The following is a 12,774-nucleotide window of genomic DNA, read 5'->3' as shown; positions in this document are numbered from 1 at the left end:
CTGTGTGTTGACCTGCGGTCGTGGCACCGCCGTGTGTGGAGCGCGTGGACTGCGTGTTGGCCCGTGGTCGTGGCACCGCCGTGTGTGGAGCGTGTGGACTGTGTGTTGGCCTGCGGTCATGGCACTGCTGTGTGTGGAGCGTGTGGACTGTGTGTTGACCTGCGGTCGTGGCATCGCCGTGTGTGGAGCGTGTGGACTGCGTGTTGGCTCGTGGTCATGGTACCGCCGCGCGTGGACTGCGTGTGGACTGCGTGTTGGCCTGCGGTCGTGGCACCGCCGTGTGTGGAGCGTGTGGACTGCGTGTTGGCCTGTGGTCGTGGCACCGCCGCGTGTGGACTGCGTGTTGACCTGTGGTCGTGGCACCGCTGCGCGTGGACTGCGTGTGGACTGCGTGTTGGCCCACGGTCGTGGCACTGCCGTGTGTGGAGCGTGTGGACTGCGTGCCGTGGTAGCTTGGCCTCCCCGTGCCATCTAAGGAGAGAAGTTCACATGTCAAGATCTTCTGGCCCTCCACAGAAACAAGAGCGTCCCGGTGAGCCACAGAGACTTCTGGTACGCGACTTACACGCTCTACAGCGTGTCGGAGAAGACCGAGCATGAGGAGAGGACGAGCGACAGCGCCAGCGCCAGCTCCGGCAGTGACCAGGGCGCCCCCGCCAGGCAGCACACCATGGTGTCCTTCCTCAAGCCCGTCCTGAAGCAGATCATCATGGCCGGCAAGTCCATGCAGCTGCTGAAGAACCTGCAGTGCGCCGAGAGCACCGCGGGCCAGGCCGCGGCCAGGGGTAGCGTCTCTGCCTCCTTGTTCTCCGCGTCAGGGCGGCCGTCCCCACTCACCCTCGGCACCCCAAGATGCCGAGTGCTTTCATTTCTGTGTTTTAAAGTGACTTATTTTACTTATTATTGTTACTGTCTTGTTTTTAAGTTTGGTATAGGGCACGTGCACTCACCAGGGGGAGACACAGAGAGAGAGAGCTCCCAGGTCCAGGACTCAAACTGCGGTTGGCCACACGGGAGACCAGCGCCCCAGCCCCACGGCACCTGCTGGCCCCGATGCCTACTCATTGTAGTATTCAGGGTCCTCAAGGCCTTTTATTTTAATGGAACTCACACCATGATCGGATTAATAAGCATGTTCTTGATGGAGGGTAAAATCCTACCTCCGTTAGAGACCTCCAGCGCTGTGTTGGAAAAGTCAGCAATGAAGAAGCTCTATGCATTTTTCTACTCGTTTCCTTAGGACTGGCCTTTTGAAAAATCACTCTCTGGGCCAGCGTCATGGCCTAGTGGTTAAGGGAGCTGGATCCATGTGGCCGGCTGCAGTGACTTAGAAAACATGCCGGGTACGTGTGTGTGCCCCGAGTCCCAGCATGAGAGACGTGGAGGGGGCCGCGCGTGCCCACTCCCCGTGGGCGTCTTTCTCCCTCCCCCTCTCTCTGCCCCGTGTGGCAAGTGCACCTACCCTCGTGGCGATCTTGAAAGAACGCTGCGTTCGCCGGTGCCGTGCGGTGTTCAGCCTTTGGGACGGTGAACCCTTACAGGTAGAAGTTTGCCGATGGGCAGCAGTTCAGACTTGGTCATGGATTTCAGCAAATCTTTATATAATTTCTGGTCCTTTTTGATGCAATTTAAGTCAAGTTTTATCTACAGACTGAAAAGGCTTAAAAGATATAGACGTGACCTTACTTGTTTGGCTTACGAATCACCTTGATGTTTTACTTATTACTCCCTCTGTCTACGTGAAATAATGCTCTCGTTTTGTAGAATAATCCCCATTTTGACGGAATAACAAAATGAAAGGAGTTTTCCAGGCTGCTGTTGGAAGTGGCTTCTGTCCAGTGAGATTGCAGCTGCTGGGCAAGGCGCCGGCACACTGCGGGGCCGGCCGTAAACGCTGCCCCACTTACAGAGGGGGATAAGTGTCCCTGCTGCCGTCCTGTGCAGGGGAAAGCCAAGGGACAGGGAGAGGCCACGCCAAGATGCTCTTAGTACTCCTTTCCCCTTTTTGGAACTTAATATTTCTCTCTCTTTTTTTTTTTTTTTTAGATTTTTGCTATAGGGTGTGTGAGCTTGCTGGAAAGTCAGAGAGACAGACAGAAAGTAAGAAATTATACCTAGGGGAATGGCCACACTCCAGTCCCTTTTCCATTCTCCTCTTGGGATTTTGGGCATGCACGCACACGTACCTGGCGTGACTTTAAGCTGCCGGGTCTGGGACTCAAACTGCGGTCGACTACGTGGGAGTCCAGTGACATAACTACTACATGCCATCTACCGGTCCCGAATGGTTAATATTTCTTAATGTTGCTGGGGCCAGCTGGTGGCATGGTGGTTAAGGCACTGGACTCCCCCATGGCTGTCCATGGTTCAAGTCCTGGACCTGGCAGACTGCTTTCTCACTTTCTCTCTCTCTCTCTCTCTCACTATGGGGAGCACATGTACCTTGTAGAAAATTAAAAATAATAATGATAAGGGTCCAGCAGATGACGTAATGGTTACATTGCTGGACTCCCATGTAGCCGACCGCAGTTTGAGTCCTGGACCTGGTGGCTTAAAACTCAGCTGGGTACATGTGCGTGCGTGCCCAATATCCTGAGCGGAGAGTGGAGAAGGGATTAAAGCATGGCCATCCCCTCCGGGGGTGATTTCTTGCTTTCTGTCTTTGTGGTGAGCTCATGTACCCTATACCAAAAATCTCTCTTAAGATAATAGTAATGAAAATAAGATTAAATCATTCTTTTTTTGAAGTATGGGGAAAACGGTTTTTCACAGTGCTGTCCACCAGGGGTAGTCCACATTGCACCTGCGTTCTGTTTCAGATGCAGAAAGGAAAAGCCTGTACACCCTCTTCCTGGAATCGGTGCAGTCACGTCTCAGGCGTGGGGACGATTCCTCTCCACGGGTCCTCGGGGAGCAGCAGGTGTCCAAGGAGAGCCTCCTGCACATGCAGCCTGTCGCCGGGAGCCATCGGGAGCTGGATGACGTGCATGACCCTCTGCTGGCCATTAACTTTGCGAGGTGACGCCGCCACAGGGTTGTCAGACCGAGCAGTGACTCGAACTTCCTTTCTGCCAGGAAGGGCTCGCCCGCCTTACACAGGACGTCCGTAGTCTCTCCTCCTTCTTTTCTTTTTTAAGAATTATTTTATTTAACTTTATTTATTCTAATTTGAACAGAGAGGGACAGAGTTAGAGAGAGGTAGAGAAAGAAGGAAAGTGAGAAAGCGTGCTGCCAGGTCCAGGACTCGAACCACAGTCAGCCCCGTGGGAGTCCAGCGCCCTCCACCACCACACCATGTGGCCTCTCTTTGCTGAGAACCGAGTGCAGGAGGATGTGTTTGCTGACTTCAGATGTAGAGTTGGGCTTCCTTGTTTGTGGGAGTCGCGGATGCGTCCCCATCACCTGCCCTTGCTCCAGGCCCCAGGCGTGCCGACAAACCCCGAAGGTGTTCTGGAAGTCTGGGTCACAGGCGGGCAGTAGACACGCTGAGTCAGGTCTGCCTGTGCAAGTGTCCCCTGGGCTCGGTGCTGCTCGGCACTCGGTGTGGAGCGAGGCTCCGCCCACATAGTACCATGTTGGCTGCCTGCGGCCCAGCACTACGAGGGCCAGCTGCAGGGCCCGACCCTAACTGCATCAAAGGAGGTCTTGGGCAGAGAGAGTTTCTCTTTTTGTAAGAGGTGATCTTTTTGGGGGGGTGGGGGGAGATTTTTACTATAGGGCGCGTGCGCCCGCCAGAAAGAGACAGAAAGCGAGAAATGACCCTCCCCCCGTCCCTTCTCCATTCTCCTCTCGGGATCTTGGGCACGCATGCACACAGGCCCAGCATGAGTTTAAGCCACCGGGTCCGGGACTCCAACCATGGTCGACCACATGGGAGTCCAGTGACATAGGCATTATGCCTACTGCTGGTCCCAAGAGGTGATCATTTTAAGACACAGTGAACATGGGCTTCGGGGTAGAGTGAGTGATGAGAATTTCGCTGGCCGCAGCTGTTAAAGACGGCCGTTTCCCCCTGCAGGCTGTACTTGGAACAGAGTGACTTCCACGAGAAGTTCGCCAGCGGCGACATCTGTGTGGATAGGTCCTCGGAGTCTGTGACATGCCGGACCTTCGAATTAACCCTGAGGTCGTGCCTCTACCCCCACATCGACAAACAGTACCTGGAGTGCTGCGGGAGCCTCATGCACACTCTGAAGAAAGATTACCGGTGCGTGCTCGGTGGGCGATGCTGCTCGAGGGGCTGTCGCGACTGTTTTGAAACTGTCTTTCAAGGGCTGCCCCCGGAGGGGAGAGGCTGGCGCGGGGCAGGGGGGGGTTACCCGCGTGGCTGTGCGGTGCAGTGCCGGCCCAGGGGTTCCAGAGCACTGGGTGCACACGTCCACCCTCATCGGAGCAGTGACTCGAGCTTCCTTTCTGCCAGGAAGGGCTCGCCCGCCTTACACAGGACGTCCGTAGTCTCTCCTCCTTCTTTTCTTTTTTAAGAATTATTTTATTTAACTTTATTTATTCTAATTTGAACAGAGAGGGACAGAGTTAGAGAGAGGTAGAGAAAGAAGGAAAGTGAGAAAGCGTGCTGCCAGGTCCAGGACTCGAACCACAGTCAGCCCCGTGGGAGTCCAGCGCCCTCCACCACCACACCATGTGGCCTCTCTTTGCTGAGAACCGAGTGCAGGAGGATGTGTTTGCTGACTTCAGATGTAGAGTTGGGCTTCCTTGTTTGTGGGAGTCGCGGATGCGTCCCCATCACCTGCCCTTGCTCCAGGCCCCAGGCGTGCCGACAAACCCCGAAGGTGTTCTGGAAGTCTGGGTCACAGGCGGGCAGTAGACACGCTGAGTCAGGTCTGCCTGTGCAAGTGTCCCCTGGGCTCGGTGCTGCTCGGCACTCGGTGTGGAGCGAGGCTCCGCCCACATAGTACCATGTTGGCTGCCTGCGGCCCAGCACTACGAGGGCCAGCTGCAGGGCCCGACCCTAACTGCATCAAAGGAGGTCTTGGGCAGAGAGAGTTTCTCTTTTTGTAAGAGGTGATCTTTTTGGGGGGGTGGGGGGAGATTTTTACTATAGGGCGCGTGCGCCCGCCAGAAAGAGACAGAAAGCGAGAAATGACCCTCCCCCCGTCCCTTCTCCATTCTCCTCTCGGGATCTTGGGCACGCATGCACACAGGCCCAGCATGAGTTTAAGCCACCGGGTCCGGGACTCCAACCATGGTCGACCACATGGGAGTCCAGTGACATAGGCATTATGCCTATTGCTGGTCCCAAGAGGTGATCATTTTAAGACACAGTGAACATGGGCTTCGGGGTAGAGTGAGTGATGAGAATTTCGCTGGCCGCAGCTGTTAAAGACGGCCGTTTCCCCCTGCAGGCTGTACTTGGAACAGAGTGACTTCCACGAGAAGTTCGCCAGCGGCGACATCTGTGTGGATAGGTCCTCGGAGTCTGTGACATGCCGGACCTTCGAATTAACCCTGAGGTCGTGCCTCTACCCCCACATCGACAAACAGTACCTGGAGTGCTGCGGGAGCCTCATGCACACTCTGAAGAAAGATTACCGGTGCGTGCTCGGTGGGCGATGCTGCTCGAGGGGCTGTCGCGACTGTTTTGAAACTTGTCTTTCAAGGGCTGCCCCCGGAGGGGAGAGGCTGGCGCGGTGCAGAGGAGTTTCACCCGCGTGGCTGTGCGGTGCAGTGCCGGCCCAGGGGTTCCAGAGCACTGGGTGCACACGTCCACCCTCATCGGATGGCAGAGCGGTGGGCGAAGGGGTTGCGTTCTCCCCAGGCCATCGGAGCACGCTTGCTCTCTCTCACAGACACCCTGTGGCCAAAAAGAGAAATAAGCTCTTTCAGGTATTTTTGCCTTTTTTAAGAGAGAGGTTTTTACTATGCAAGAAGTGTTCCTGGCGTGAGTTTAAGCCACCAGGTCTGGGGCTGGGACTGCGGTCGTCTGCGGGGGGGTCCGCTGATGTAGTCACTTCGCCATCTGCTGGTCCCAGTTTCAAGTTAATTTAACAACATTTTTTTTTCTGGGACTAGCAGTTGGCATAATGGCTATGTTGGTGGACTCCCATGTAGTCAACTGCGGTTCAAGTCTCGGACCCGTTGGTTTAAACTCACGCGGGGCACATGTGCGTGCATACCCAAGATCCTGAGAGGAGAATTGCGGCGTGGCCATTCCCCCTAGGGGGTGATTTCTCGCTTTCTGTCTCTGTCTCTCCCTGTCTTTCTGGTGAGCTCATGTGCCCTATAGTGAAAACCTCTCCAAAAAAAATTATTTTTTATTACTATTTTTTAAAAATTTGCTGTGGGAGTGTTGTGTGCTTACCAGAGAGAGACAGAGAAACTGAGGAAGCAAGCTGCCAGGTCTGGGACTTGAACCACGGTCAGCCATGTGGGATTCCAGTGCCTTATTCACCATATCACCTGCTGCCCTCAGTAAACAGTATTTTTTTAGAGGATTAATTAACCATCAATATCTTTTTTAGAACTGTGTTTTAAAAATCTGTCTTTTTTATTTTATTTTTTAAAGAATTATTTTATTTTACTTTATTTATTCATTTACTTGCTTACATTTGACCAGAGAGGGACAGGATGAGGGAAAGGGATAGAGAGAAAGCAAGCCGCCAGGTTCGGGACTTGAACCGTGGCCAGACGTGTGAGAGTCCGGCGCTCTTAACCACCATGCCACCTGCTGGTGAATGCTTGTGCCCTGTAGCACATTAAAAAATAATAATAATGAGGGTCCAGCAGGTGGCATGGTGGTTAAGGTGTTGGAATTCCCATGTGGCCAACTATGGTTTGAGTCCTGGACCTGGTGGCTTCCTTTCTCACTCTCCCTCTCTCTCTCTCTCTTTCTCTCTCTTTCTTTCCCTGGCAAAACTCATGTGAAAATAATAATAATAAACAAATAATAATAATTCTTAAAAAATAATAATAATGATGAGAAATAGAAGTAAATGATTCTAAACACCGGCAGCGTAGGAGCCCGGCTCCTGCCTGATGCGCTGAGCGGTCTGTCTTCTCTCCCCCCTCAGGTTGGTAGAGTACTTGCAGGCCATGAGAAATTTTTTTTTAATGGAAGGTGGAGATACCATGTATGACTTCTACACGTCAATTTTTGATAAAATAAGAGAAAAGGAGACCTGGCAGAACGTGTCTTTTCTTAACGTCCAGCTCCAAGAAGCAGTAGGACAGCGTTACCCCGAAGACAGCGCACGGTAAACGGGCTCTTGTTCCTTGCAGTGGTCCGAAGGAAGCGCCGTGCCCAGCTTGCTTCTGCGCGTTCACGGATGCAGGGGCTTCCGAGGCTACAGGGGGCCAGCAGGTGGCTGGGTCCCACGTGGCTCCCTGCATGGCGTGAGTCCTGGGCCTGACCTGGTGGCCCGGAAATTATGCCAGGTGCGTGTGTGCTCCCGAAACCCTGGCAGGAGAATGAAGAAGGGGGTGCAGCGTGGCCACCCCACGAGGGCGCGGTCTTCTCTCTCCCTCTCTCTGGCGGTTAAACTATGAGTTTATTTTTACATAAAATTTTTCTTAAAAACGGTAACAGTATTTTAATACTTCATTTCCACGAACTTCTTGAACAACCCTCTTGTATTATTTCTCAGTCTAACCTTGAGGGGTTTTTAAAGAATTTTAATTTTAATATTACTTTAAGCTTAGAGAGAGGCAGAAAGCGAGAACGCAAGCCACCGGGTTCAGGACTCGAACAGTTAGCCATGAGGAAATCCAACACCGTAACCACTGTGCCATCTGCTAGCCCCTCCAGCCCTGAGTTCTGCTCTTTCTACATTAAAAAGCGAGGTGGTGGGAACCACCGCTGAGGGGGAGAAGCTGGTCACGGGGGCCCCAGGGTCGGTTGGGGTCCCAGGGTTCCTGGTAGCAGAGCCAGTGGCCTCTGGGTTCCCATACCCCGTCTGGCCTGTCTGGCAGCATGTGCTTCCCGGCCGTCTCTGCATCTCAGCCTGCTCCTGCCACCAGAAGGGACCCGGCCTCCCCAGAGTGGCCTGAGCAGCCCAGGGCGCCCTTTAGCCTATGCCAGTCTCCGCGAGGGCACCCTGGACCTGCGGCTGAGCCTCTGGCCCCGTCACCGGGAGGCCCAATGCTCGCCCTTCCCACCCGCACCAGTGTCCTCGCAGCAGGGCGTGGCTCTGCGCATGCTTGTCAGCTGGGGTGGGCCGGTGTGTGTGCAGATGCAAGTGTTGAGTAGGGCTGCTGCTCTCCTGTGAGTGCACACGTGGCCGGGCATTCGGGCCAGCGCCGCGCCGCCATGTCCGCGTCCTCAGTGACCGCTCGCTGCCCTGTCCAGCTTCCCGTGTTCCTGCCCGTGGCTGCGCCCGCGTTGCCCCAGCTCCCTGTGCGTGACCAGGCGAGGTTCTAGCACCACCACCAGGACTGGGAGGGCTGCACAGACCAGGACGCTGCGCTTGTGGAGTGACCTGCGCTGGGCGTGTCCGTGCACACGCGGGGCCTCCTCCTGTGCTGTTTGGGCCTCTTCCCCACGCTCCAGAGGCTGCGCCTTGCACTGTGGGGCTCAGCGTCCGAGTCCGCCCTCAGAGCCCACTCCCCGCGGGGACGGCTCACATGGAGGCTGCTGCTCCCGTGCCCCTCTGGAACCTGAGCAGAGAGGCTCTGTCTTTGCAGCCTTCGCTGCATGTTACCAGTGAGGTCCCCAGGTTGTCACCGTCACATCCTCCCCAACCTCGTCCTTTCCGTTTGCCAACTTAACAGCACTGTGTGTGCCTCTTGTGTAGCTAAAGCCACCGTTTTCAACCTTTGCCCTCCTTACTTCAGAGACCAGATTTCTCTTCTGGAACGTGGAGTAGAAAAACACTGTTGGGATACTTTTATAAAAGGCAGTATCGTTTTTGGGATATCGTGAAAACCGACGTGAAGTTCTAATAGGACTTCAGAAGAACGTTTTTATGTGTGCAAAGTACTTTCGTAAACTAAAACTGGAATTTCTTTATTCAGTCTGTCCATATCTTTTGAAAATGTTGACACAGCCAAGAAGAAACTGCCAGTTCACATCCTAGATGGTCTGACCCTGAGCTACAAGGTATGTGCTGGTTCTGTGTGTGGGTGGGACAGTGGGGCACAGTCCCTGCTCCTTCATTCTCCTCTTGGGATTGTGGGCATAATTTTAAAGCCACGAGGTCTGGGTCTTGAACCATGGTCGGCCACATGGGAGTCCAGTGCCTTAACCACTAGGCCACCTGCTGGCTCCATGCTGACTCTTTATTACAAGTGTAGTTTTCTGTTAAAATATGCAAGATGCAACCACCATGGCGTGGTGGAGGGGTGCTGGACTCCCACGTGGCCGATTATGTTTGAGTCCCAGACCTGGCTGCTTGCTTTCTCTCTTCCTCTCTCTCTCTTCTTCTCTTTCTCTCGCTCTCTCTGGTCAAATGAAAAAATGGTGATAATAAAATTCAAGAATTATTTTTTAAAATGTAAGACATAGATTACTTTCTATTTTCCTTTTCTTTTTTTATTTTCATTAGGTCCCGTGGCCTGTGGACATTGTTATAAGTTTGGAATGTCAGAAGATTTATAATCAAGTGTTCCTGCTCTTACTTCAGATCAAGTGGGCCAAGTACAGCCTGGACGTCCTGCTCTTCGGCGGTAAGACGCTCCCAGCAGGCGAGTCGTCCTTTGACTTTAGCCGCAGAGGGACAGGTAGCTGGTCTCTGGCCACGTCCACGTGGTGTGGTTGATGGCCACAGCTTAGCTTTCTGGGCGTCAGGGAGCTGTGTCTGTAGTCGGCGGGGACGGCGGTACCTTGATCAGGGCCTGAGCCAGAATGAAAATTCTCAGTGACGGGTTCATGGGACCCGTACGTGTTTCACGGCAGTGGTTACCAGTGGCACGGGGGGCTGCTCGGTGTGGGCCCCTCGGGCCCGCCCTGGCAGTGGCACGGGGGCGCTGAGGCCTGCTCTTTCCCCTTGTGTAGAACTGGCTAATGCAGCAGGCAAACTAGTGCAGCAGCCAAACCGCCACTGCGGGCCGGCCTCGCCGGTGAGCAGGACTCACTCGCTGGGCTTGGACCGCAGAAGGACCTGGCGAGGCAGCAGGTGCACCGCATGTTCCTCCTGAGGGTGAAGCTCATGCACTTCGTGAACAGTCTGCACAACTACATCATGACTCGGGTGCGTGTCGGTCCTCCGCCTCCGCACACTCGTGTGGGGACGTGCTCGGGCGTGCTCTGGACACAGCTGTGAGGTGCTCCCAGGCTCCGATGCGGGGCCCGTGTGGAGTCGCACCGCAGGGCACGGTGCTCTTTACTTTTGTGGTTTATTTATTTATTTTAATTTGACCAGAGAGAGAGTCAGGAAGCAAGCTGCCAGGTCTGGGACTCGAACTGTGGTCAACCAAGTGGGAGTCCAGTGCCCTTTACCACCACACTACCTGCTGGCCCCAAAGAGTTGATTTTATGTGTTATTTATTTTTTAAAATTTGTTGTATGGCACGCATACTCACCAGAGAAAGAAAGTGAGAGAGCTAGCCACCAGGTCTAGGCCTCGAACCACGGTTGGCCTTGTGGGAGTCTAGCACCTTAACCACCACACCACCTGCTGGCCCCAAAGATACTTGTTCAATGTAGGAAGACCTGCAGCTCTGGAATCGCCTGCACAACCTGCTGCCAAGTCCTGTAAGTCTCATTCTTGGTACGGCTGTCCCTGGAAGATGGCTTCCATACTTAACAGCCGAAACCCCAGCTGGTTGCTGCGAGTGTGTGCACAGGACACAGCCAGCCAATCTTTAAAAAGTTTTGCAGGGGGCACATGCCTCACCCGAGAGAGACAGGAGTGGGAGGTGAGCAAGCACCCTCTGTGGGGGACGGTCATGTGGCAGTCCCTTCTCCCTCTCTCCCTCCTTCGGGGATCCAGGACATACCTGTGTGCCCAGCATGTTTCTCAGGCTGTGTTCACGACTCAAACTGCGTTCGGCCATGTGGGATCCAGCCACCTTAACTACCAGACTTAGCTGGCTGCTACTTTTTTCTTAAAAGCAGAAGTAAGTCGAGCAGCAGGTGGTATAGTGGTTAAGGCGTTGGACTCCCACAAGGCCGTCAGCAGTTCAAATCCGAGACCTGATGGCTTGCAAATCATGCTGGGGACGTGAGCGTGCGTGCCCAAATCCCTGAGAGGAGAAGGGACGAGAAGGGGTTGTGGCATGGCGGCTATCACCCCTGGGGGCTGATTTCTCACTTTCCCTCTCTCCATCTCACTCTTTCTCCTGTGTCCTGTGGTAAAAACCTTTTTTGAAAAACAAACCCATGGGATCAGCAGTTAGCATAATGGCTATGTTGCTGGACTCCCATGTAGTTGACCACGGTTCGAGTCCCGGACCCGGTGGCTTAAACTCACTCGTGGTGTGTGTGCGCATGTGTGCCTAATATCCCGAGAGGAGAATGGAGGAGAAGGGACTGCAGCGTGGCCATCCCCTCTGGGGGGTGATTTCTCGCTTTCTGTCTCTCCGCCTCTCTCTGTCTTTCTGGTGAGCGCATGCGCCCTATAGCAAAAACCTCTTTAAAAAAAACAAACGCAGAACTAACTGAATGTGAAGTAAATGAAATTGTTTTCTCTAGTCCGAATACTGCTTCTCGAACCAGTTTGAAAGAGGAGTTGAGATACTGAACAGCTGGTGCTATTAGAGCACAGACCCTCCTTGGGCCCTGAAGGTCCCGCCAGGACCTCGTGGAGCCCCGCTGGTGTGAGTCCCGACTGTCTTCTTTGGAGAGGTGGCTTTTGTTTTTGTTTTTGGCTCTCGGGCGCGTGCACTCGCCAGAAAGACAGAGAGAGACAGGACTGTCTTGTTTGGGTGCAGCCTTGCTGCAATCCGAGGGTGGACGTGAAGGAGTAGTCAGGCACCCTTACAGGCTGGCCCACCCTTTACTGTTCATGGTAAGAGGCAGGCAGGGTAGGGCCAGCTGGTGGTGTAATGGTTACGTCACTGGACTCCCAAGTCGTTGACTGCAGTTCGAGTCCTGGGCCTGGCAGCTGTAAGCTTGTGCCAGGCGCGTGTGTGTGCATGCCCAAAGTTCCCAGAGGAGAACGGAGAAGAGGTTGTGGCCTGGCCATCCCCTGGGGGGATTTCTCACTTTCTGTCTCTGTCTCTCCAGCCAGTGCATGAGCCCTATAGCAAAAATCTCTCTTAAAAAAAAGGGGGCGGGCAGGGCTGGACAGAGGCATGTGGAAAACGTGTTGCCCCGCCAGGCGCCTGGCATGGTATGGTGCTGGCCCCGGCAGAGGCCTCCCCGAGATGCAGGCGTGTGTGCCCGTGCCCAAGATCCAGCCTGGTGGAGGCCGGGGGGCCCCTGTCGGGGTGCTGCGTCTCTGCCTCTCTCCAGCTCATGGGCAAGATGAGAGCATTAACAGTAGGAGTTGAAGTTCTCAGCAGTCGTGGTTTCTCTATTTAATGCCAGAGAGCACACGTGTGTGCCAAAGAGAGGGCAAGCACCCTCTGACGGGGCCTGTCACCGCAGTCCCCTCTCCCCCTTCCCACCAGGGTCTGGGACCCTCTGACGGGGCCTGTCACCGCAGTCCCCTCCTGGCGTGTTTGTCTAGCGTCAAGCTCAGAACCCCCCTGCGGTCACTCACGTGGACACCGCCCTGCGCTGGCTGTAAGGCAGCCTGTGTTGCTTCCCCAGGAGGGGTGTCTGCTCCTTCCCGAGGAAGCCCAGCGCCGGGATCGTGGAGCCTGGCGTTTTCTGTCACAGAAACTGATTTCCGTCTCCTACGTCTCCCCGTCAGTACGGGTTCCGCGTGGCTGGGGGAC

The 12,774-nt window shown here is 54.5% G+C and overlaps 1 protein-coding gene across 1 annotated transcript in view; it reads left to right on the top strand.

Moving 5' to 3' along the window:
* TUBGCP5 (tubulin gamma complex component 5) overlaps nucleotides 1–12,774 on the top strand; it is a gene marked incomplete at its 5' end in the record, with an annotated part of 32,808 nt that overhangs the window by 14,339 nt on the left and 5,695 nt on the right. Inside the window, 7 exon segments of the mRNA XM_027767799.1 lie at nucleotides 517–785; nucleotides 2,820–3,018; nucleotides 4,019–4,207; nucleotides 7,029–7,211; nucleotides 8,968–9,052; nucleotides 9,498–9,640; nucleotides 9,965–10,210. Coding sequence (XP_027623600.1) covers nucleotides 517–785; nucleotides 2,820–3,018; nucleotides 4,019–4,207; nucleotides 7,029–7,211; nucleotides 8,968–9,052; nucleotides 9,498–9,640; nucleotides 9,965–10,210 — 1,314 coding nt within the window.

Source organism: Tupaia chinensis, unplaced genomic scaffold, assembly GCF_000334495.1.
Source record: "Tupaia chinensis unplaced genomic scaffold, TupChi_1.0 Scaffold144682_1, whole genome shotgun sequence".
In the NCBI taxonomy this organism is placed as follows: Eukaryota; Metazoa; Chordata; class Mammalia; order Scandentia; family Tupaiidae; genus Tupaia; species Tupaia belangeri.
This window is presented reverse-complemented; position numbering and strand designations above follow the sequence as displayed.